This window comes from Delphinus delphis, chromosome 9 (assembly GCF_949987515.2).
Source record: "Delphinus delphis chromosome 9, mDelDel1.2, whole genome shotgun sequence".
Taxonomy (NCBI): domain Eukaryota; kingdom Metazoa; phylum Chordata; class Mammalia; order Artiodactyla; family Delphinidae; genus Delphinus; species Delphinus delphis.
This window is the reverse complement of record NC_082691.1, coordinates 35,147,018-35,174,000: the sequence shown is the minus strand read 5'-3', so window position 1 is coordinate 35,174,000 and position 26,983 is coordinate 35,147,018. Positions and strand designations below refer to the sequence as shown.

Below are 26,983 nucleotides of genomic sequence, written 5' to 3'. Positions count from 1 at the left end.
AAATCATAAGTATAACTGAACACATATTAAACACATATTATACAGGAACTATGTATTAAGAAAGAAAATGTTTATAGGTTCTTAAAAATGGACAGAATGAATTGTATAATATGAGCTTTATCTTAATAAATTTGTTCTGTATATAGAACAAGCAAATAAATACACCACCTTTGTCAGTGTATCCCTTTTGTGTCATTTTGTCCTATTTTTCACCGATGTCTTAGAATCATCTAATTTACTTTGCTGTTCTACTTTCCCCTTGGGCAGCATTTAGAGGTTATTACTGATTCAAAAGTGGAGATAAAGGTCTCCAATGAAAAGTCAGATGGCTGACAAAGATAGAAATACCCCTGACCTTGGACTTCCTTTCATAATTTCATTCAGAGAATGTTCAAAGGATTGTGCTGTGATTTTTTCACGAGCAGGTGATACCTGCCACTCAATCTTTACAATTTTCTCAATCAGGCACTCTGGGAGCTCCTCCTCTATCCCTCTCTCCCAGTCAGCTTCTTTCTGGCAGCAGCTGAGGTGCATTGACTAGGTTACAGGTCCTGCTTGAGACCGAACAATTAGGAGCAATAGGAGATCTACCGCTGGACCTCCTGGGTCAGGTGAATTCACAGTCTTGATGGGGTTTTAGATGGCTCTGTCCTGTCATCAGCAATTTATAAATTGGTATGTAAAGGGTAGATTGCCGGTGAGGTTTCACTTACTTAGCGTTTGATTTAGTGCAGAAGTTTACAGAAGCAGGCCCACTGCCCAGTCTCGTGAGAAGGACTCAGATGACTAGATTCTTGAATTACACTTGAGGGAAAAAGTTTTCCTGGTATAGGAAAAATAGTTCTGAGGTTATCTCACATCACATTTTTAATGGAAAATTGTTGTTGACGTCCCCAACACCAACCTCCTCCCAATTCCAGGAACAGATCTCAATTTCACCTGGTGACCAGTGACTCCCAAACCCAGTGGTTTGAATGAGGGGGGAGGTTGTCAAGGAAGGAGCTTGTGACCCAGGTCTGACCAGTCAAAGGATTGCTGGTTACAGCCCTTAGTGACTGGCTGAGGGAGAAGCACAAAACCTAAACTGGTCTAATCAGAGGCACTCTTCTTCTGGGGTTATAGGGAAATATTCAGTATTGCCCTACCTATCAATCAAAGTTTACTCAGAAAAGCAGGACCATCAGCAATGATATACAATAAGGATTTATTGCAGTGATTTGACCTGACACATATGTGAGAGCTGGTCAAAGTCTTGGCCTGGCGGTTTCTTCTGTCTCTGGTGTGGAGCCAGAAGTCATAGGTCAGGCTGAGGGAAAGAAAAGATGAACACCTGACTGAGGAAGAGCAGGGACAACTAGAATCTGCCTTTGTCAGTTACTCGCACCCTTGTTGGTCCCTCCCTGTCTCCAAGCCCGCAACCTTGCTGCTGTGGATAACCCTCAGGACAGGTGGTGCTCTGGCTGCAGATGCCCACCAACAAGCTGAGTCAGAAGCTGCTATGGAGCCTAATCTACATCCACCTTCCAAGAGTCACAACGGCTATTGCTCCACAGTGACCTTCCAAATCTTCCACAGATTTCTCTTGTAGCTAACCCTACCCAGAAATATTCAGTGAAGAGAATTCTGGGAAACATAGTTTAGTTTAGCCAAGTCGACACATTACAAAGCCACCACAGCCTGAAACTGGAACATGGAGAAATATGAGGTGGGAGCTGCTGCAGTCATCTTGCCCCAGAGAGAGCCCAGAGCTGCTGGGCTGCTTTGTGGAGCCCAAGGATTAAACTAATATAATCAAAGTCAGAGAAGAGTGAAAAACAAATGAGCAACTTGATCACACCCTTCAAGCCCTGAATCCTGGAATGCCTGAAACTACCCCTGGAGTTTTCAGTTGTGAGACAATAAATTCTTTGTGCTTAAGCCAGTTTGAAATAGGTTTTCTGACACTAGCTCCCGAAAGACTGCTAAATTACAATCTTAACGTAGGGCTGCTGTGTTTGCTCTTGCTGAAGTTTCTTAAGAGTTTTAAGGAACAGTCTTTAGCAGCATTAAATCCATCCTGGAGGAAACCAAGCAACAGTTAATTTGTATCTTATTATTAATCAGATAAGGAGAATCAATGGAAGATATTTTCCGTTTTTAAAAAGACCAGCAATAAGAGAGAAAGTTTCCATTGTTCCTTTCATTAGACCACAATCAAATTTTTTCCTATCTCTCCTTCACACTTTCCTTGCTTTCCACCATGATGTAAGGAGACTGAGTGAGCGCTGAGTACATATTTTCTGGAGTAAAAGAGTATATTTTCCTCTTATAATGGATTTTTCTACTATACTAAGAAAGAGTGTGGTAGATAATTCTATTATGCCATTTAACATAATAAGTGTAAGGTCAACATTATACCAAACTTGTCAACCCCAAATTCTGCTTAAATGACTGACTTTGGTAGAACCAGTTTAAGTAAAATGAGTAATATCATCATGGCTAAGTTTGATTTTCGACTACTAATCATATTTATATAAATACGTTAAATGTCTCAGCACATTCCAAGGGCTTAAGTGTCAACTTATATATTAGGAATTTAAATTTAAAATCTGCTTCCAAGCCCAAAAGGAGAGTCTCAAATGTATCTAAGAAGGAAAAAATAAGTCATAAATCCTCCTAGTCACCCAAAGAAGAACAATTAAAAAGAAAATTTTGGCAGAGGATGAGATATGATACATTAATGTCAAAGTGAGGCTGCTCAGCTCATCACCCCTGTCAGAGTCACCATCCCTTTAAATGTGTAATTCCTCATTGGAAAGAGAACATCTCTCTACCTTATTAACAAGTGCCTGTGATCACTCTGTAATTCTACAAAGAAGGTGAGGCATAGAGAGAGTTGTACTGACCACATTAGAAACATTTTTTGTTTCCAATGGGGAAAAATTAATTTAACAAGACATAAGTGATGGGCCAGTAAAAACAAGGCTTTCTCCAAAAATATTTTATAGAAACAGTGCATATATTTTGCAAAATCATCTTAACACACATTAAATGTCTCAAATTATTAACCTATTTTTACTCAAATGTGTTTACATTTTAAACGAGATGTAGAGATGTTAATTATTTTAATTAGTTTTATAATAAAAATTATTCTTCAAGCGTTTAGGAAGTCATTATGAAAAAGTTCACTTTATATATATAAATGGAGCCATTATATAATCTGATTTGCAGGGGTTTTTTTGTTTTACAATTTAAAAACTATTTTTTTGATGGAATGACATAAAAATTTGTTACCTAGAAGTAAGGTTTTCTGGTTTAGCAAAGATTCCTTTATTCTTATAGAGATGAAGGAAATTAATGCTGTGGTACTCAAGTATAGTCCCTGGACCAGCAGCATCTATATTACCTGAGAACTTATCAGAAATGCAAATTCTCAGGCACCACCCTAGACCTGCTGAATCAGAATTCTGGGGTGGAGCCCAGAAGTCTGTGTTCCAACAAGCCCTCTAGATGATTCTGCTGCTGCTAAAGTTGAAGAACCTCTGTAGTAGAGGTTGCTTGGTCTAAGGCCTTTGCAATGAGACTGGAGCATGTCTGACAATGTGCTTTGGGTAGCTCCTAGTAAAACCATTGCTGACCTTCTAACTCAGTCCTCATACTCATATTTGAGTTTGTTTTCAATAGCTGGTGGTTTTCAACTATTCAAAATTGTGCATATTGCATAACCAGTTTCAGTAGGCTACATGAGTAATAAATGAGATACTATCTGTAAAGTGATTAGTGTGCTTATGTGTGCATGCTATGCCTCACACAGAGGGGACCTTATTTTAATGTAAGTAATTGATATTCAAACTATTAGTCTTAGTTCACATTCTTTTCCCTCACAGCAAAATAAATATACAAAACCCACAAAATATCCTACTCATTATACATTCATAGACATTTAAGCCTAAGAGGAATTTCAAGATTACCCAGTTCAAGCCCCTCGTTTTACAGATGAAAAAACTGAAGCCCAGGGAGGCTGAATGACAGGTCAAAAGTCTCTTAGGAAGTAATGGGCAAAGATTAGAAGCCACAGCTTCAACTCCTGGACTAGTATCTTACAGAAGAAGCCATTCAGGTTGTACTCACTACTACAACAGCAGTGCTTACTCTGGAATTTTCTCCTTTGCCCTTACTAATTATTATCCAGTACTAATCTCTCCTTCTGCACTCCCTCATGTATAAACTATTATTCAGAATTGCAAAGCTATTAGATTTAAAGCTTTCTGGCCTACATAAGCCTAGATATACATAAAAACAAAAGGTAAAATATGCATGCAAAAGCCACAAATTTCCATAACATTTAGTGAAATAATAAAATATTGTAGTGTATACATAGTCACTTTTTATTTTGTATTGTGGACTAGTAAATAAGCATGCAAGAAACCAACTTTCAACAATTATGTTATTTTGAAGAATGTCTTTGGGTTGACCCCACCTCTTTAGAACTTTGGAACTCACTAAATTATACAGCAGCACATGAAGGAAACTTCATACAGAAGAGGGGGGAAGAAGTATGCACATATAAAAAGAAAAGAAATCTATTTTAATTAGAAAAGGCTTCAGAGACATACTTTTTATTATTCTCCTTTTCCTTTATAGTGCCTTAAATATTCCTTGGACATTAAAAAATTATGGAAAATATAATTTACAGTAGCACAGTATGAAAATTCATTCTGAAACTTCTAATTATGTATAGCATCGTATGATTTTGAATGTATTTTCTTTATTGTATTTCCTCTTTCTTTCTTTTTTTGTTTATTTATTTTTGGCTGGGTGCACGTGGGCTTTCTCTAGTTGCAGCGACCGGGGGCTACTCTTTGTTGCAGTGCGTGGGCTTCTCATTGTGGTGGCTTCTCTTGTTGCAGAGCATGGGCTCTAGCCACGCAGACTTCATTAGTTGTGGTTCACGGGCTCTAGAGCGCAGGCTTAGTAGTTGTGGCGCACGGGCTTAGTTGCTCCGCGGCATGTGGGATCTTCCCGGACCAGGGCTCGAATTCATGTCCCCTGCCATGGCAGGGGGATTCTCAGCCACTGCACCACCAGGGAAGCCCCTGTATTTTCACATAACATATTCAAAGCTATTTAGTAGCAGCAAAATTTCTTAGACCAACACCATCCATTAATGTAATGCATTCTGTTCCTTCCAGAGACCTGGACATCCCCAAGTTCAAAACTTAATAAGGTATTTTCTACATTACAGGACATGAAAGTGTGCTGTATTCATGACTGGCATGAACAGTTAATGACTCACTATTGCTTGCACCTCATTAATTGGCTTTCATATTAAGGCTTTAACAGAAGGAAGCGGAGGCTCTGTGGCTTACATAGAAAAATTACTACACTGCAAGCTGAGCACTGAACAAAAATCTCATCCTAATGCATCATTAGGGGAAGAGCCTGAAGAACTGAAAGAACCATCTATGCTTTTTCCAGTTTTGAAATGTTTAAAGAAGTTTTATATTAATGGCTTTTGATGCTTTTAATGATGTCAAGGATGGGATTTAAGTGCCTTATTAATTCCCTTGATTTGCCACCAAATCTTAAAAGGCAATTCGTGATTACTGAGCTAATCTTTTCTGATTATGAAAATCCATTATAGGAAGAAAAATATAAAATTCAGAAAAGTGGAAATGATTTATAAAAATGTTAGAATATATTTAAAAGAACAGAATGTTTGGACATGGGTTTAAAATTCCTCTGAAAGGATTTGTTACAAGATTATAAAATATCTTTGTGTATATTAATATTTAAACTGTTGTTTCATCCTTAAATTACACAGATCATGCTGTTCATTTTATAAACTCTTCTTAAACTTCCCAACCACAATCACAACAGATGATGCGATAAACCTGAAGTGATTTATAAAATCTTACTGCCCTAATCAGCTAGCAAAATCTCTGTCATCTCAGATCTCAGAGCCTGGAAAAACCCAGTTATTAATTCTTGATTATCCTTTCCCGAAATTCTCCGGTTTGCTGATGTGCTAATAAGATTCCAAGAATGTTCTAAAAAAAGAAAAATCACTACTAAAAATGATTGTGTTCTGAAGTCACAAATTGTCTTTTTTCTTCTCCCTGAATTCATTTTCAACTAAAATAAATTCTGTCCTTGAATGTGTGTACATAACTCCTTGGGCAGGCTATATTCTCTTATCATCAAATATAAATATTAAAAGTCTTAAAGATCTTAAACCCTAATTCAAATTACCTTTGCCAGCATACCAAATACCCCAGGGTGGGTTTATTAAAAGCTCTAAAAAGATTCTGCTTTTACTTTTTAGCCAAATGGACATGTTTTATTCAGGATCCCTAAATAAAATCCTTATTCAGCTCATCCACATTACCTTTGAGGATACGTCTTTCCTTCCTTCACTCCTTCACCCTTTCCAGCCCTTCATCCTGGCTCCCTGCATCTCCTGGGCTCTCCTCCTGCCTGAGGGCTTCAGTGCATTGAGGAACTGCCTCTTCCAACCTCCCCAGACCAGAAGCAGTGTCTAATCTTCCTTCAGGCTCATCCTTTCTTTACCAGGGAAAACTTATCTGATCTCCCTGATCTATATGATGTCCCCCAATATCTATATCTCTTAGCTTCCCAGCCTTTCCATTGCAGCAGGTATTGCAGATGCCATTTTAGATTTAACTGTGTATTTTTTTTATTATTGTCTCTATCACTTCAGCAGAATTGAAGTCAACGATCATGCTGTTTTTTCCCCATTATTAACCTCAAACATCTATGTGTCTGCCACAGAGTAGGTACACACACTCCATCTGCCAACTGAATGCCAATAAATGAATGACTGTCTAAAACACATAAACACTGGCACGCGGCAGAGGATTGAACATAGGAGTAAGCACAGACTATCTCTTTATCAACTCTCCAACAGTTAGCATTTATACTGGCCCAAATTTCTATATCATCTTTGTCTTCCAAAAGCTTTAGAAAACACTCTGGTGCACACAAACAAACACACACGCACGTGTTTACATGAACACATGAGCATGCACACACACAGTTATCAGTGGTTCTAGTGGTTAAGACTACTGCACTCAGCAGTGATAAATCAGGTTTTTAAAAAATAACTCTTGTTTTTAAAAATCTTTGAGAGTTAAAGAACTACTCTGCACTATGATCCTGAAGAAAAAGTCCAAAACTTAGGCAGGATTAGCTAGGTCTCAAGATGCTGGAGGAAGGTGGTGAAAACTCCAGCTAGTGGGTACAGACAACAGATTTCTGATAAATCATATGTTCCTTCTGGCAGTCTTTCAAGAGATGGTACAAAAGAGCAGTGAGCTCCAATGAAAATGAAAGCATTACCATTTCCCTATAAGTTTTAATATGCATTTTGATTTTTTTAAACTATATTCCTATGTTCTATGTTTTCTTAAAAATCCAGAACCAAGTTCTGCAAACAGAAAACCTCCTTCACACTGGCTGTAGAGCCCTGAGCATCCTCTCCAGTCCTTAGTTTCTTCACATGAAAAATGGGAATAATGCTGGCAAACACCACTGAGAAATAAAAGCGATCAGGCATAGAAAGCCTGTAGCCCTGTCCCTGGCCACAGAGTATTGTTTGCTTCTCCTCTCTCCCTACCTGTCTGCTGGCAAAATTCCAGTGTTCACATTGAGAGTCTCTAGATTACCTACCTGGGTATCTGTGTGATGTAACTATGTTAGTTGTCATTTGTTTTAACCAAAAGAAATTAAAAGTAACTTTGAAAGGGAGAGAGGGCTTTTCTTTCCCTTCTCAGCAACAAAGCATCTTAATGTTTGCATTTGAAACATAGATAAAAATGCATATTTGATTATAAAACACATCCTTGGATTTTGTGTTAGGCTGTGCTTTCACCAGGAAAAAATACTTTTTCAAACATGAAAAAAAGTAATCCTTTTCTGAGTTTCTTTCTCTTTCACACACACACACACACACACACACACACACAACCACACATACACACCCCTTTATTTTCCTTTCTCCCCCTACTCCCTCCTCCAAAACATACTCTTCAATTCTATACTTCCTCAGAAGTGGAGAATGTAGTTGCTCTCAAAACCTCTAAAGAATTTACTAGTATTAAAGCTCCAGTTAAGTCTCGCCTTTGTTTGGTCACAGGGTTTTTCATTCTGTCCAAAGCTGATTGAAGGTCTTGTAACACATCTCTGTAACTATTTCCGTAGTGAGCACTCCAAGTATAGAGAAAATCACAGGCAGGTTTCCACATCATCTATAAAGAAAAAAACATTAAACTGGAGTAGTTTGGAAATAAATCAGAGAGGAAAATAGATGCTTTAAAAAAAGGTTTAAAAGCCTCTTAAAACTTAAGAAGAAAATGGAATACCAATTACATATATACTTATTTAATGTCACAGAAAACATGTTTTAATAACTATCACTCCTCTGTTATATTCCTGTTTCTAAACCTCAAGATTTAAAAAATAATGACCAGAAGTAGGGCTTTTTTTTTTCTTGATTCATGATCTAAACATTGTTCATTGTCTTCGTAGGAATACAAAATTCCTTGTGCAAGTTTTTTATTGTAACAGATGTTATTGCGATAAACTTTTTGCTCTCTGACAGACTTTTAAGGTTGAAATAATAACTCTTTTATTGTTATGTGTCTGTGGAGATCTTTACCATACCACATATAACAAGAAGGAAGTATACAGTATATCTAATGATTTAAGTCATTTTATTTGACAAAGTCTATAAACGAGGAAAAATGTAGCTTCACGATCAAGTCAAAAGGAAAGCAAAAATATAATTCTCTAATTAAAAAATAATTTAATGATACATTTTAATGACCAAAAGAAAGATAGATATTCAATACTTATTATGCTTTCCCTAAGCACCTACCCATACCAATGACCTCATTGTTTCCATAGAAATAAATGTACGCCAAAGAGGAACCTCACATACAAGGGTGTATGTAATGGTAACCAAGGCAACCAGGCTTAGCGAGAATAGAGACAAAGGCCGACCAAATAAGACAAACTGTGGAAAACACACACACACAGACACACACCCAGGTTAAAATACATTTTCTCTAGGAAAACAACAAAACGATCTCTGCACTTGTAACTGGAATATTTGGAATATAAACTTTGTTACTTGCTACTTATTTGGGTTCACTAAACTAATTCATTTGTGATTTTATCACTTTCAAAGTGCAGGAACACAGATTGTTAGCTACATATTATACAGAGTTGCCCTCTTAAAACAGAGACTCAATTAACAGTAATATCACATGATAAAGGGCCTTGGGATATAATCCTTCACCTTCCACTGATACCCCATATACCCTACAATTGAAGTTAAAAGAATGAAAGACCTAAATAAGGAGTTCTGTTATGTTTCAATTCAATCTATATGAAAGGCTATGCATCAGGCTCAAAGGATAATTTGATGTTATTTATCCAATTAGCATTCCTGGGAAGCCATGAACACCCATATTTTCACCTCTCTAGACAAAGCTCGAGTCTTCAAGGTATTGAATGGAAGATAATTATCAAAGTTTAACCCTATCTATGTAGTCATAATGCAGCAACAGAAATCATTCCATATTTCTGTATATAAGCTTTATCCTCACTAAGCTGATTTATAAAGAACTGTGAATGAGGTGTTCTCTCATCTATTTTTCTGAGTATTCACACTGAAACCAAACCTCCCAAAGAGTAAGTCCCACGAATACTCTGCAATGGAAGATGAGGTGAGGCATATTAATAGAGCCTTTTGGCAGATTCAATCTTGCCTATCACTGCTAAGATGCAAAAAAGCACTAAATGAGTAGATTATTCTGTAGTGGGAATAATCCCGTGACCCACTGTAAAAGCTTTGAGACCTGTATTCTATGTTGCATTCATTTAAAATTCCCTGATGCTCAACTAGCTGTTACATTATTTTTCAACTTGTTATATATTGTTTAAAATAATAGTGTTTATAGCTAAAGGCTTCTAAGACTTTATTCTAAGCCCCTTAGTGACTGAGTCTGATAAAAAGATGTATTTGAAGATATTTTATGATAAACAGCAACTGAGAGCATTTCAGTACCAAGATAATGGTACAGTATCACTGAAAACAGATGTCTCTTAAGAATTGCAGATGGTTAATTTACAGGTTGTGCACTACAGTGCAGATTCAAAGTACACATTTTCACTAACTTTCCTGGGTAGAAAAGCTCTGCATCACATATCTTGCTGCAGCACAGTGCATTGCTATGTATAGAAAAGGCCTGAGGCAAACTCAATGACGAAGGAGCCCCTTGCTGCTGTCAGAAGCAGGAAATACACCAAGGTGATATGGGAATTAGAAACTACAGATGCAGAAGTCCAATGATACACTTACCAACTTACTTATGCAGAGGGCCACATAATCTCCTCAAGTCTGGCAATTTGTACTGATAGCAGAACAGTATGGTCAGCTCTTGCAATTCAGAGAAATGTGGAAAGATTGCTGAGTCCTGGACCCTAGTTAGGACCTCTGAAAGTGTAAAAAGACTTTCCAGGAGTCCTCTGAATTAGTCAGAAATACAAGGAGGCATATTGCTCTACACTCATTGGAGATCCCCTGGAGTCTAAACCATAAGCTACCTAGAAATAGGTACAGTGGCTTTGGGCTAAAAATACTATGGCAATGGTAAACTGCATGATTTGTACTAAAATACGAGCACATTTTGCATCCCATTTTTGCTCCTCTTTGTAGCAAATTAAGCCTGAATATTCCTTCAGTGCAAAATTTGTTCTGCTATATATAACATCATTGGTGGCTCTCAATACAGATGACAGAGAAACACCACTGTAGTACACATACAGTGAAAATATTTGAAATACATTGTTGTTCATTAATTAATTATTTCACTTATTAAATCAAAGTTACTGAGTTACTGCTATAAGGAATTTTGTTACAAAAAGGAATAAAATGTTGATATATAGCAGGGCTCTTGTTTTTAGAAGCTTTAAAGCATAGAAGGGAGATACATACTTGCACAAACACTGGCCCAATGTATGAATAGACAGGGTTTTATACTAAATGATGATTAAGAAAAACTCAAAAATTACTTGCACATTCTAATTCAGTGTAAGAAAAAAAAGGATAGTTCCATCAACCGAGAAGCACTATGGTGTAACAGAAAGAAAGATGAGTTTTGATTTCAGAATCCTGGGTTCACATCTGATTTCCATTGGGTATTGGATGGGTCAGTTAGAGTAAATTTATTAACTTATCTGAGCTTTGAATTTTTTAATCTATAAAATATGGATAATAATCTCCATGTCTGTGTCCAAAGTACCTCATGAAGTGTCTGGCATATTGTTTGCATTTAATGCTTTTCAGTAGGATATGGTGGAAAGTGGGTACTTTTTGGGTGAGGGAAAGATAAGCAGTCGGATTTTAGCCTTACTGAGTTTGAAGTAAAAAGGGGCTATCTCTTATTTCCAATAAGAAATTGGAATAGAGAGATGATCTCTAGGGAGTAGGCAAGAGTTTAGCGTCACTTGTGCTAAACTGATGGTGAAAAGCATGAGAGTAGAGGAAAATGCCACGGAGGAAAAAAAAGGGATGAAAAATTTAACCTTTAATTAAGTCTACAGTTAGGGACCACAACTAAGAAAGAGAAGCAATAAAAGGATGGAGAGAAGCCAGTGTCAGAGTAATAGAAAATGAAGCAGATTGCTTCATGTTGCAAAAGTTAAGGGCTGATAGTATCCCCCAAAGGACATTCAGTGGTTTGCTGGAGCTGGCTCACACCAGCGTATTGTTCATATAGTCTCCCAATTCCATGTTCAGTGACATCACATTGTAAGATTAAAATCACCCATGTTGGGAGTTTTTACACCAAGGAAATGGGCAAAAGCTTTAAGTTAGGGCTTTTCCTCCCTTGAAGAACTTGTAAAACATCTACCAGCATGGCACTCACTCAGGACATCTCTTTTCTGTTACGTCTTCTGCTACCTCGAACATCAAGTGATGTGGAAACATGAAAGAAAACTGAGAAAATTCAGGATTTTGGCAATTGATAGGACTTTGGTAACGTTGGAGGAGGCAGTTTCAAGAGAGTGGTGGAAGGCAGACTGCAGGTATGAGCAGGTGCCAAGGAACTGGAAGCCACAGAACAAATGGGTCATGTCTGGAATTTGGAAGTTAAAGGAAGAGAGACAAAGCTAGAAGTAGAAGCAGTGGAGAATGAAAAGTATGTTTAAAAGGAAAAAGGTCTGTATAAAGTAATATTAATTGAAAGGAGCGTTTGGTTTGAATCCTAACTTAGCCAGATGGAGAATTTAGGGTTGTTGAGGACTAGAGAGGTAGCAAACGCAACATACTCAAGGAGAAAAGTTAACTTTCTTTAGACAGAAAAGACATAAACACAGACAAACATTAAAATAATTATGGGGCTTCCCTGGTGGTGCAGTGGTTGAGAGTCTGCCTGCCGATGCAGGGGACATGGGTTCGTGCCCCGGTCCGGGAAGATCCCACATGCCGCGGAGCGGCTGGGCCCGTGAGCCATGGCCGCTGGGCCTGCGCGTCCGGAGTCTGTGCTCCGCAACGGGAGAGGCCACAGCAGTGAGAGGCCCGCGTACCGCAAAAAAAAAAAAAAAAAAAAAAATTATGGAGTTGGGGCATGTAACTAAGGGGGCAAGTATCAAGAAAAATAGAGAAGGAATGGGTTCAAAAGCATATGTTGTAGTTATGTACTTGATACACTGATGAAAAATATTAAGAACTACGTTTTCCCTCAACAAGAAAGTCTCTGCCAGGCAGAGTAAATACAACTTTTTCTATACTGAGATTGCCTTAACAAAGCCTGATAGAAGTCCAGCTTTCATCAATGCAAAAGTCTAATCAGTTGTTTGTCATCCTTTGCGGTATAGATATATGACATTTGGACTCAAGTTCTTAAATACTTACATTTTTCTTCAGCATTTTTTAATTTTCTAAGATCATTCTATTTTCGTACTCAGCAAGTGAACATATGTTATCATAGGCAAAGACACAAAAGGTAACTTCCATACATTAATTAACTACAGACTTTATGAAATTATGTCCAAATATACATACACATTAAGGCCACAAGGATTCTAAACTTTGTAATAAATTAAACGGAAAATGAAATCATTTTCTCTGGAAAAGTTTGAATGAATAAAATGAGTAGAATAAACAATTTTCGTTCCGGAATGATCTAAGTTAAGTCATCTAAAACTGGAAATGAGTTGTGGACTGCCAAGATCTCTTCCAGGTTTACATTATCTTATACCTATTCAGTGGTCTAAAAATAGTTCTTCCTCTCTTGCTCAGTGTTATGATTTAATGGAAGATATGCAGAAATGCTGCACTAATGCTTTGACTAATCAGAAGGAAAGCATGCTCTTCAGGGTTTGTTTTTCTTGAATTATTCCTGATCACAAAACAACTTCCATCAGGCTTCTCATCTTTATCACAAATATCTGACACACAAGCATCATTCTTGCCCCTTTACTCTTAGCTTTTTGATGTTAACTTCATGGTGTTTATGGATTCATCTCTGAATAAGAAGCACGAGGCTAATAAAAGCAGAGTGTTATTAATTTCTCATCTATGTGCTTTGATCTCTTTATATAAAGGGCAGCAGCATCAGTAGGCATTTAATCTACCAAAGCTGAGCAGTTTCTAAGCTCCCAGAATTTGTATAGTAAGAATATGTCTTTGGTTTATCTTCCAGATACTAGAAGACAAATAAGAAGGTAAAGGAGCAATGAAAAAGTAATAAGTGGGATGCCAAAAGAAATGAAATGGAATAGAGATTAAAAAAAAAAAAGTTTTCTAAATTTAGAGTGCTTGTTTCCAAAAGCCAATCAGACTCACTAGATAACGAAATGCAACATGAACAAAAGCAATTCAAATTTGAGCAAAGCACTCTATGTCTTTTTTTAGCTCATAAAATATGAGTAGTATAAAGAATGCAAGTGGTTTTAACTACCTTTGGATAATTACATTTTGCCACATTAAAGGATTAATAATCCACCTACTTTCCTCATAAAACGATTGGAGCAACATTTCAAGTACAATTATCTGAAGAAGTATCAAGGGAAATTTGTCTCATTAATGATTATTATATGCATTTTATCTTCAGTGCATCATTTACAATATCGAGGTGGGCCTTCCATCACCTTTAATTGGTAACTACATAAATATTATTGAAATGAGGTTGCCGTTATCTTTAGAAAAGAAGGGAGACTAACATATCTGGGGTCCCTATTTCCTTAGAAAGGAGACGGTACTGGACTTGGTTAAAACTTGACCTAAGATTTTCTTGGAAAAGTCTCTTTGGGCACAGCCAGCTGTGTTTGCTCTAGAAATAACCACTTGAAATTTCAGGGGTTAAGCATGAGCCACAGGAAGACAGAGGACATATTCCTTACTACTGCATCAAAATAGTCTAACATCTTAGGAGAACCTGCTGGCTAAGCTATTCCAACCAATTCTTAATTAGGAAGAGACTACAGGTCACCTGGTTATAAATCCGAGGCCATCTCACTATTGTATTGCAACAAATTTATTTCAGTAGTAAACAGTTTTAATAAAAGCTAATTTAAGTCTTATAATTAGCTGGGCTTTGGTTTTCTGAAATTTCCTATTGTTTGTGATCCCTAACAATAAATCTTAATAAAGAAAAATCTAAAATCGAATTCAAATATTAGTGTCTCTAAATACATTTTTAAATACCTTTGTAATATTTAACCTAATATGATTATTACTTCTATTTGATTTTCAGTGTGGTAATCAGATATATAATGCAGAATTAAACCAAAGATCATAGGAATACAATGTGTTACCCCAATGTATTACACTGTGATATCCTTTTTTCTTTATTCCATCGTCTCAAAAAATGGAGTATGTTTTCGGAATTAAAGATTATAGCACAAAGCATTATAGTACTGTACAAAATAAACAATGATAATCTAAATATTATGTCACTGTGCCAAATCTCTAATACAAACAATGAAGATTTGAGAAATTATTCTATACATTTTACCAATGGTAGATGAATTTCCATATAATACTCTCCCCTTTTTAAAGAAATTATAAATATACTTCTTACTGTAAAAGAACAGCAAATCATAAATTTAAGTACTAAGGCTAGAACTGAGCCAGGCCCAGATACAGAACCAGACAATGCCACATCCCTGTAAGCAGAATCCAGGCATTGCAGTGTGAGTCGGAAAATCAGAAAACCATAAGACTTGAAGGACATTCCTTTTACCTTTTGCAAGAGATATTTTCCAAGGAAAATTAAATGTTGTTAAGCCAGTAAGAAAAAGCTGGTCAGCCAGGATTTTTTTTTCTCATTTTTTCCATGCATTACTATTCTGCCAGTTTCTCAGAAGAGAGGGCTCAAAATCACTGCTGACTTTCCCCTTACCTACATTCTTTCTATTGTTACTCTCCACCATATTACTAAAAAATTAGTATACTTTATTCCCTTTTCCAAAATCACTCAGTGTCACACAGTTGTCAAATTTACCTCTTCCTCTTAGACAAAATAAATAATAATAATATTTAGCTATTACAATGTGCAAAGCATTTTCCCAAATATTTCACATATATTATCTCACTTAATCCTCCAAACATCTGATGAATACGACAGTATTATTACTATCATTTTACAAAAAATGATTTTACAAAAAAAATGATTTTTTTACAGAAAAAAAAAAGATTCCTAAAAAAGTCAAATGACTTGTCCAAGGTCTTAGGGCTAATAGATGGTAGAGCTGAAACAGAAATCCAGACAAGGAATCTTAACCTCTGCTCTGGCAGTCATTCAAGACTCTCCAAAATATATATATCTAACCATGTCTCCCCATAATTAATAAGATGCACTCTCTCCTCAAGCACACATATTCTCCTCAGTGGTCTCTAGAAGTCATTGTATCCAGAAGCACTGAACTCCCCTTCTAGTCCTCTCCAATTATTCAAATGTTACCCATCCTTCAGGACTAGGATGTGCCCTCTGACAGCTCCTGCCTCTTTGATCTTCTTTCATTTAGTTAACTCTGAAAGAATTTATCATCAGCAGAGCAAGAGAATAACTGTGTGTAAAACAAACCTGGATTTAAATCCTAGTTCTGTCACTTAACAGCCATGTAATTCTGGATAGCTTACACAAATGCATTCACTCTCAGTTTGCATATCTGTAAAAAGAGGATGGTTCTAATGTCTTCCTTACAAACTCTGTTAAAGTACATGAGATATTACAAAGAAAATGATCATAATGATTAGATGACACACAGTAAATATGCAATAAATTGCAACAACTATTATCATTCTCATTATTAGTTACATTTACTTATTTCAGCATCTAATCATATACTTGTTTAAAATATAAAAATTCAAATATTAACAGCTTATCCCAATTCCCATGCCAAATGAAACTTGGCTTTAGAGAAAAAAATTCATATTTTTCATTCTGTTTGTGTTTGTTGTAGCTCCCAGGGATGCTGAGAACTGATAATGCAGAGAACTGATAATCCCAGAAAACATATTAATTGTACGGATTAATTTAATACTGAAAGCAAGGATACAGAGGCAAGATTCTAAAAAAGTAGGAAGAACTCCATATAGAATTTTTATTCACCTATAAAAGTACTAATAAAATTAGCTGTTTGAGGATTACCTACTTTCCCATTTTTAATCTAGACTTAGAATAAAGTGCTCTAAACACTACAGCTGTCAGAGAATGAGGAGGGAAAAGATTGTAGCTAGAAGATAGAACAGAGAATTAGATCCTCACTGATTAAGTACAGATGGCAAGAAGACATAAATATATCTTGCTGGTTACAGCTGTCTATAGGTGAGTGGTTTCTGAGATGAAAACATTACAATTAGGAATGTTCACTTCATTGGGCTTTCATAGGGAGGATGGCCCATTCTGATAAGTCAAATAAGAAATCAGCCTCAACAGGTTTATTGGAGCCCAGTGGGCACTGGTAGTAGGTAATTTAAAAGGGGAAGCGAACCCTTAGTGTCCTTAGTGAATAAATGTCCATATTGAATAAGAGGGAAAGAGCATAACCTTTATTGTTAGGCAGGGAACCAAGGTGAGAGAGTTGCTAGGGAAGTTATTATCATATATGGTAATAATCTCCAGAAGGTTAAATAAAGAGTACCTAATTTAGACCTGTGAATATCTTGGTCCTGAAATCCCCAGCATTTCCACTTGTAAAATACAACTGTTTTTAAAATGCGCTATTTTTCTAGCATTTTATTGATATCTATTTTTTTAAATTAAAGCTCAGAAAAATTCCAATGCATTTTTACTAACTTTCACAGGAAAACCTTGGCAAGAGTTAAACGTCTTCGTATAAGTATAAATAGGTTTTTTTCCCAAAAGAAATACTCTGAAAAACATGTTTTGTTTATAATCATATTCCAAGTTTTATAATTTTGCTTTCACGTAGGAATTACAATGTCATTAGAAAATTTCTTAAAATTTTCTTAAAATTTTACTTAGGGAGACGGTTAATTTAAAAGTGTTGTTCTCAGAAGTCTCCAGAGAGAGACTTTTTTCATCTTAGAAAAGAATAAGGGAAAGCGGCGTGGGGGGTGGTGGGGCGTGGGGGGTGGTGGTGTGATGAATTGGGCGATTGGGATTGACATGTATACACTGATGTGTATTAAAATTGATGACTAATAAGGACCTGCTGTATAAAAAATTAAATTAAATTAAATTAAAAAATTAAAAAAAAGAAAAGAATAAGAAGTGGTCAGAAGTACTGAAGAAAAATCTGACACACTATTAATAATCCATTCTTTAATTGGCTGAGGCTTGATGAAGATGTTGAGGCAAATTTTGATAGTATCCTATCATAGCTTGAAAAAAGAAAAAGTGGAATTAGTTGCTTAAACTCTCCATCCTAACCGTAACTCCCAGCTCTGCCACTCAGCCACTATATTGGATTTGGACTGGATGGTCAGAGTGTAATGGTTAAAGTGCAAGGACCCCAAAGTCAAGGTTTGTGCTCCAAAACTCGTTCCATGACTTCCTAGCTATGCATGTTTGAGCAAGTTACTTAGCCTCCCTACAGCTTAGATAACATTAGTATCTGCCCCACAAGTTTTTGTTGAAAGAATTAAATAAGTTAATTTTTGAAATGTTACTGGAATAGTGGCTGGCACAGAGTAAGTGCCACATAACTATTAGATAAAATAAAAATAGAACAAAGGAAAAAGGGAGAAGTTGAAAAGCAAGGAAAGTGAGTGAAAAGAACATGATTGTAGACATTGGCACACATAGGAGGAAATTCTCTAAATTTGTGCCCACTGAGGAAGTGAGATAAAGGAAATAAAAGCAGCATGGGAACCACAAGAACTTGTTATCTCCCTGCCCCAATTTCAATTCCCTCCCTCTGTACACCCTACCCAGAACTAATATAAGTATGTTTTGAAATCAACTGCTTAACTTGTAAATTGATCATATTTAAGAATCATCTCCTTCCTAGGAGAAAAATATTGTACAACTATATTTTTTTCAGAGAGATGGAAATCAGCATATATTTACCCTTACTTTACATGGCCTAAAAGGTAAAGATTCTCATAGATTATTTGGAATAGCTTCAGGCCAATATGCCGTGAATTATTTTCTAAACATTTAACAATATGCATCAAAGTGATGATTGTTAGTGTTAATCCCAATAGATTGAACAATAGCCCCTAGAAAGACACATAGGGGCTTTCCTTTCTGCTTCTGAGTGTTTATCAGCCTCAGGCGTAGACTTAGTCATTTGTGATTTGGGCTGTGCAAAAGTAAATAAAGGAAAAGTAGCCTGTTTGTTGGCCTCCATGAAGATTCTGGGGAGGACAAACTGTAAACAACCACAATCAGAGAGAAGTTGGATACTTAACAAAAAACTCTTTGATAAATAGCACTCTGATAAACAACTCTAAATAAAACCTTTTTAAAAACAGAGCTTATTAAGAAAAAAATAAGTCCTGATTTCAATGAGACAACGTTTTTTAAAAGATTTTTTTTTTAGAGCCATTTTAGGTTCACAGCAAAATTGAGAGGAAGGTATAGAGATTTCCTGTTTATGCCCTGCCCCCCCCCCCACATGCACAGCCTCCCCATTATCAACATCCTTCACCATAGTGGTATATTTGGTACAACTGATGAATCTACATTAATATATCATAATCACTCAAAGTCCATAGTTTACTGTAGGGTTGACTCCCAGTGTTGTACATTCTATGGGTTTGAACAAATATAAAATGTTATGTATCCATCATTATGGTATCATACTGAGTACTTTCACTGCCCTAAAAATCCTCTGTGCTCTGCTTATTTATCCTTCCCTCTCAACCCCTGACAACCGCTGATCTTTTCACTGTCTCCATAGTTTTGACTTTTCCAGAATGTCATATATTTGGACTCGTACAGTATATAGCCTTTTCAGATTGGGTTCTTTTGCTTAGTAATGTGCTCTTAAGGTTCCTCCATGTCTTTTCATGGCTTCATAGCTCATTTCTTTTTAGTGTTGAATAATATTCCATTATCACACAATATTCCATTGTACCACAGTTTATTTATCCATTCACCTACTGAAGGACCTCTTGGTTTCTTCCACGTTTAGTAATTACGAATGAAGTTGCTATAAACATTCATGTGCAGGTTTTTGTGTGGACAAAAGTTTTTAATTCCTTTGGATAAATACTAAGGAGCATGACTGATGGATCACATACCAAGAGTATGTTTCATTTGCCAGAAACAGCCAAGGTGCTCCAAAGTGATTGTATATTCCCGCCAGCAATGAGTGAGGGTTCCTGCTACTCCATATCCTCAACAGTATTTGGTGTGGTCAGTGTTCTGAATTTTGGCCACTCTAATAGGTATGTAGTGGTATCTCAATTACACAATTTTTTAGTCAGTTAACTAAAATATCAGAGTAGCATATCACGTACAGTACTGTTGCTTTTTTATTTCCTAAAGATTTCTCATTTTTGGCTCATTCAGTAAAAACTGATCTGTAGGTTGTAATGCCCTTCTTAGTATATAGAGATAAATGTAACCTATGCAAAGGAAATATGGCTTCAGCCTTTGGCTAGTCGTGGCTAAAGAATCTTGTTTAGAGAGTCAGGTTTCAGGAAACCAGAAGCCAGACTGCTGAGACATCCACTGTAGCTGCTAGAATTCAACTAACTTGATTTGACTCTTGACCCTTCAAGGAAAAGCTTGTCTTGTCCTGCACACCCAGCTGACATAGTTACTTCAAAGTAAGAAAATTTTCTCAAGAAATTAATACCCAGTTCTATGCTCATAAAGGAAGTAGCGAATACAGCTTTTGCCTCCTGTCAAGTCATCATCTAACTAGAGAGATAATCTTTCCTTAACTGAAATATCTTGAAAATGTTTACACTCATGTAAGAGAAAGATACAGAAAATTTTATATGTGCTCATCACTGGAATATTTTTATTTAAGTCAATAAACACTGATTCACATTTCTTTATGGTATTAAATAGAGAAAATATTTATCTAACTTACACCTAATAGTATACCTTTGTTTTAATATTAATAAAAATTTGCATTTTAAATATTTACTTAGTTCTACATGCTGTCATTCTGTATTTGATGTCTATAGTTATTGTATGCAAAACTGTAAAGGAGATAATGCTCGTAGATATCTCTAGCTATCATTACCAATGAACCCCACACCATCTACTCTCTTAATGCTTTTTGTCACCAAACATTATTTACCACCAATGACTAAGTCTGTGCCTGAGGCTGATAAATATTAATTACTATGTCCTTTTTCCTTGTCATGACTGGGTCCCAACTCTTCCCTTCAAAGTTTATCTGTTCTCTGCCTCAAGTTATTATAGCCCTACATACTAACTGCCTATTTAATTTGGTCAATTTATTTGATAAAAGGCCATGGAGATATGCAATCCAATAGGAGAAACATCAGTATATTTTAAAGGTTCTTAATACCTTTAAAGAGTGATGTGTGTATATTTCAGATAATATCAGTGGTTATAGGGGCAGTGACTTCAGTTAGTGGATCCTCCAGAACACTCAATCAATCCACGTATGCAGGGCACTCTTGATTGCATTTGATTTACCTGGTCTGCAGTTTTTCACTATTTAGACAAATAGAAATCTTACCTCTACAGCAACATCTCCAGCTTTTCCTTGGTGAGGAATTTCATATGCCTCCATTTGTCGCTTTGTGAGTCATACTAATTTTTCAGCTAGTTTCCTCCAGCCTTTTCCAAGCTTGACAGCTGAAGTCAGACTAGCAGCCTCTTGGACGAGATGTGCTACTAACCCCTGGCAATCAGTCTTCAGCAGAGCCTGCAGCAACAATTGCATGTCATAATTAAAAGCAACTAATTTGAGCTTTTTTCTATAAATTAAATTTGTCATTACATATTCTGGAAACTGGCATCCTTTTTCTCACCACACATATATTTGAATTTTCTAAAATTCAAAGAGCTGATTTACTTTTTAAGCAAATCCAACAAGCAAAGTACAGAGACCACAACTAGACCAGAATTAGGGGAGATTTAGGACTAACTCATTAACTAATTATAGGGGCTTGTGTAAACCACTGAACTAATATATTTCTTAATATCCTTAATTACAAAAGGAAGAAGTTGAATTAGCCACTTCCAAAGATACCCTGAGGTTCTAGCAGTCAATAATTTATCAACCCAGGGATGATTATTTACTATATGAACAGTAATTACTTTCCTTACCAGAGGACTGGCTACAGGATTTCTATAGAGGGAGCACACAGTTGCTGGTACATTATTCTATTTTTTTAATCAAAATATGATTTAAAACTTCCCAGAGTCATGTGTATTGAATAAAAAATGAAACACTCCGACAACCTTGAACAAAGCTATTGATATTTATGACTTAAAAAAAATTTACTCTCTCCATTCACCACCAGTGTAGTTTTGCTAAATTTAAATCTCAAGGTATCAAATATAAAACACTGAGGTTTCAACAATGCATACTGGAAAACCTTCAGACTCTTTCTTCCTTAATTAAGCATCTGAGATTTGTCAGTCACCATGCATGTTTTAAAACAAGTCTATGACTTTCTCTTTTGCCTTGAATATATTTTTAAAATACGAGATTAGATTTATTTATCTCTTTTCTGTTCAGATAAAGATGTTTGGTAGCCCTTCATCATTTAATGGCACTTAAAAGCTTTATCATTATGAAACAATAAGTAAAAATGAATTACCAAGTAAGTACACTTACTATGCAAATGAAGTTTCAAGGGGTAGCCTCTATACAATATGCTTCATTGTCTTCTGGTCAGATAGCCAGGCCTTAGCTCTTTCCATTCAGAAATTCTGAAGCCTCCACTGAGGCAAAATATAAAATTTTAGGAACTACTCCCTTGAATGAGCTCTCCAGCACTGTCTAGTTAGTCACCAAAGCTACTCAGTTATCACACACCAACACAGAGCAGGTGTAACCAGGCTTAAACTTTCAGATCATTTGGCCACTATAACCTTTTTTGCCACTAAGAGAAACAAGAAAGCAATTTTCAATTCAGACTTTCATGGCTCCATGCTGAACATGAGCTATGAGAGGTAATGAGCTATTGTAAAATGCATGTGCAGCTTCAACCAGGTAGATCAGCCAATGACTGTAAATGGCCTGGGTTAAGTGAGAATGCAGCACACCATCATAAAACCACCTATTTAACAATCAGATATTGGACTTTAAAAATTCACCCCTCACAGTATCACTGTAGAAACATAAAAATAACAGAAGGAGAGGGATTGTTTTATATATATAGTTCTTTATTATATAAATTATTGTTAACATCACAGAATAAATTTCTCTCCAAAAATTTCTCTCCTCCTTTTGCACTTTGGTTAAAACTTTGCTCCTCTACATGAACCTGCCTCATCTATGTGAAGATCTACATCTCTTACACAGCACAAGCTTTGCACAGTTATAGTGATATTTACTACACACCAACATACGTACTCAAACAAATATTTTTACACACACGCATGCATTGTTAATACCTTTGTTTCAGGAAGACATAGTGGTTTTATGTGTGGCTTTGGAACCAAAAAGATTTCAAATCCCATCTCTGATACTAACCAACTGTCAGAACTTGGGCAAGTTGCCCAACCGCCCAAGACTCAGTTTCCTCTATTTGAAGATGAAGATACTAACTAGACTTACCCTGTAGAGTGGTTAAAATGACTAAATGAGAGAGCATGTATAGAATGTTGGGAACAGTGCCAAACACATAGAGAACCCTAGAGAAGTGGTATATATCATTATTATTATTTATACAGTCACACTTTAGCCATTTTTAGAAATAATGCTCTTGATTTTTTTTTTTTTTTACTTTTATAAAATACTGAATTTCTACATTTAAGGCAAAATAGTTCTTCATCTTTTTTATAGATCTCTGCTGAGCCTTACACTAGGGTGAATGCTATGTTAAAAAAAAAAAGAATCCTAACAGTCCTATTAAAACATGAAGATTAAGAAGGGAATTAGCAATATCATTTTTGGATTGTGATGCATTGCATACAAAGGATGAATATTAAATTGCTAAAGTTAAAGACATTGGTGATATGTCTAAAAAACACTAAAAAGTGAACCTATACCAATGGCCAAGTTAACTAGCTTTGTTTCAGTTTGTTCTTATTTACTTTCATGTAATTGGAGCTTCTCTGATATTTTAAGAGCTATCTAAATATTTGAAAAAGGAAAAGAAGGGATCTCTTAACTGTTATGCTCTAGCACAAACAGAATCTTTAATCTTCCATTAAAGGATGATCCTTGGGGGCCTAGTTTCTGGGAAAATCACAATTGAATGTCAAATCTAAGAAACCAGTTATATGATCTTGTAGGCAAAGCTCTATATTTGCTGTAAAGTGACTTCAATTTACTTGAGACTGCTGAGAATTTTTTAACTACTCTCATATGTTTACTTATAAATATTGCCAATAAAGTTCTCTATGGTAAATAAATCACTGTGATCAAGCAATACTCACCACAGTAAGTTCATAAAGAAACTTCCTGGTATTTCTATCTGCATGAAAATCTTCCTTTAACTTCTTTACAACATAAGAAACTTTTTCTGATTCTTTGTCTGCTTGTATTTGATCAAAATCTTCCAGTGCCAGATGTGAGTAACCTAGGACATCAGCTAAAACTTTCCACTCATAAACTTTTTCTGAAACCAAGGTCAATACAACTGAGTAGATGTAAGTCAGTTTTTTAAGAGGCAGGGTAATTTGTTCAAGAAGATTCCTGGTTTTGAAGACATTATCTGACATAGACATTACTTGTTCCTTTGCAATCACCTTGACATTTTTGCAATGTAAAAGTCCAATCCTACCTCTCAGGACTCCCACTTACCATTCTTTCACTTTGGACCATCCAATGGCTTTTACTTTACCTTTTCCAAGAAGAGCTACTGTGTCCCCTTTGAAATATTCAAGTAAGTAGTCAATCTTGCTTTGTCTTAGCACTGTCTTCAGGGTTACCCCATAGTTGGCAAAGTTCAAATTTTTGTTTTGAAATGTAGGATATTTAACACGCACTGTTGGTAATAAAGGAGCAGACTTGATTTCCTTCTCCTTCTGCAAATCACCTGGCAGATTTGAGAGGCTTTTTAGGTTTGGGGCTGGATCAGGTGCAGTAATAAAGAACTGTGTAACTGGCCTACCATTGGGAGGCTCCACTTGAACACGGAAAACAAACAAGTGCATTTCTCTGGAGTCAACTAAGGAGAATAAAAATTGTTGATGAACTACTTGACCTGATTGCAACTGCTTTTGTTTAATTTCTTTCCCTTTTCCTTCTACCTTTACTTCAAAATCAGGATCACATGAAAAGACAGAAATACTTAAATCTTGTGGCTTTTCAAGTAAGAAGGAATGCTTCCAGAGCTGAAACACAACTGGAGATGTGCTGTTTCCCACCCTTCTTTTTTTTTTTTTTTTTTTTTTGCGGCTCAGCGGCCATGGCTTACGGACCCAGCCGCTCCGCAGCATGTGGGATCTTCCCGGACCAGGGCACAAACCCGTGTCCCCTGTATCGGCAGGCGGACTCTCAACCACTGCGCCACCAGGGAAGCACCTCACCCTTCTTAATATCAGAGATTGTAAGCCTTCCTGGCATATAACTATGTCCACAAACCGTGAAAATAGCAGTGAAACTGGGATGGATATATTTATGCCCATAAGTTCCAACTGAGATGGTTTTGTGGATATAATCCCAAATGGTGGCAGCTGGTGACTGAGTACCTTTAGTTTGTGCAGCAACCACTAGATACATTGCCTGACTCAAGTCTACTAGCTTGACTTGGATGGTGTCTTTATAAATGTAGCAATTGTTTAATACTTTAAAAGGGCCTTCTTTACCCAGGCTGTGAAAACACACCACTTCTGTCATGACTTGGCTGAAAGGATCCTCTTTCACTTCAGCTCCAATTTTCATCTCTAGCAAAATGGCTTCCATTGTGTTAAGGTTACCTAACATGATTTCCAACAGTGGGCTTACAGTGCATGAAAGATCATGGTTTAGCATCTGTGGAGGATCTAGAAAAGCCCTTCAAGATACCTGTTGGTATTCTCCCACAGCTACATGGCCTTGGGGCACATGAACAGTGATATGTGATTCAGGTAATTGTACTGACCCTCCCTGGTAGTTTAATTTGCAAACTACTGTGGTCTCTGCAACTTGTGTTTGGGCCCATCCAGGACTCTGATTAATTGTATTCAAATCTAGGCAGGAGCAGGCCAGGTGATGTTGACTTAACCAAGCCATTTTATCATTTTGAAGCCATTCTAAGTCTTGTTCTAAGATCTGGTCAGAGTTATGTATATTCTGATGGGCAAGTGCTGTGTCATCTAAAATGTCCAAAAGTTCTGAAACAATTAGATCTTTCAGATTTCCTTGAGGAAGACTGCCTAAGCAACTGATGCACGTCAAGTTCATCACCAGAAGAACCAAAAGAATTTCCAGTTTCTACTTCTCTAAAAAAAAGAAAAGGATCTTCCTTCAAGTTGGAAATATTATCTCTCTGCTGGTTATTTCTTAGCTAAATTATGTCATCCAAAAATGGGTTAGATGCAGACAGTTCATTCCAGAATGGATTCATAGCACTGGAAGCACTATTGCCATGAAGTGTGAAATCATCGGGCCAATTGAGAGGCAAACCTAGGTCTGGTTGTTATTTAAACAAAAACAAAGAAAAACAAAGATGAAGTGGCATTCTGAGATATAACCTAGATTAATTTTTATTATAGCTAAAAAATTGAAGAGTTTTTATTTGCTTTTTGATCTCCAGTCTAATGAATACTACAAAATTAATGTTAAATTTGGTCAAATTTTCATGTTGTGAGGAAAGAGATATTGTTTGACCAGATTATTTGACCATATGTAATGTTACTTTATCTTAAGACATTATGATTTATAAACAAATGTATAGCAATTTAGATAATAATCATTTAATACATCTTCTTGAAAATGATCCAGACTACAAACATTTATGCCTTGGTTTTTTTTTTTTTTACATCTTTATTGGAGTATAATTGCTTTACAATGGTATGTTAGTTTCTGCCTTATAACAAAGTGAATCAGCTATACATATACATATGTTCCAATATCTCTTCCCTCTTGCGTCTCCCTCCTTCCCACCCTCCCTATCCCACCCCTCTAGGTGGTCACAAAGCACTGAGCTGATCTCCCTGTGCTATGCGGCTGCTTCCCACTAGCTATCTGTTTTACATTTGGTAGTGTATATATGTCCATGCCACTCTCTCACTTTGTCCCAGCTTACCCTTCCCCTCCCCATATCCTCAGGTCCATTCTCTAGTAGGTCTGTGTCTTTATTCCTGTCTTACCCCTAGGTTCTTCATGACATTTTTTTTCCTTAGATTCCACATATATGTGTTAGCATACGGTATTTGTCTTTTCTCTTTCTGACTTACTTCACTCTGTATGA

The 26,983-nt window shown here is 36.3% G+C and overlaps 1 protein-coding gene across 1 annotated transcript; it reads right to left on the bottom strand.

The window, feature by feature from the left end:
* Positions 1–8,033: 8,033 nt before the first annotated feature.
* MACC1 (MET transcriptional regulator MACC1) lies at positions 8,034–26,179 on the bottom strand. The gene is given in 4 exon segments (XM_060019870.1): positions 8,034–8,246; positions 21,148–21,336; positions 24,024–24,957; positions 25,103–26,179. Coding segments are annotated over 4 exon segments (2,208 nt in total). The 5' UTR covers positions 25,975–26,179.
* Between the last annotated feature and the right edge of the window lie 804 nt (positions 26,180–26,983).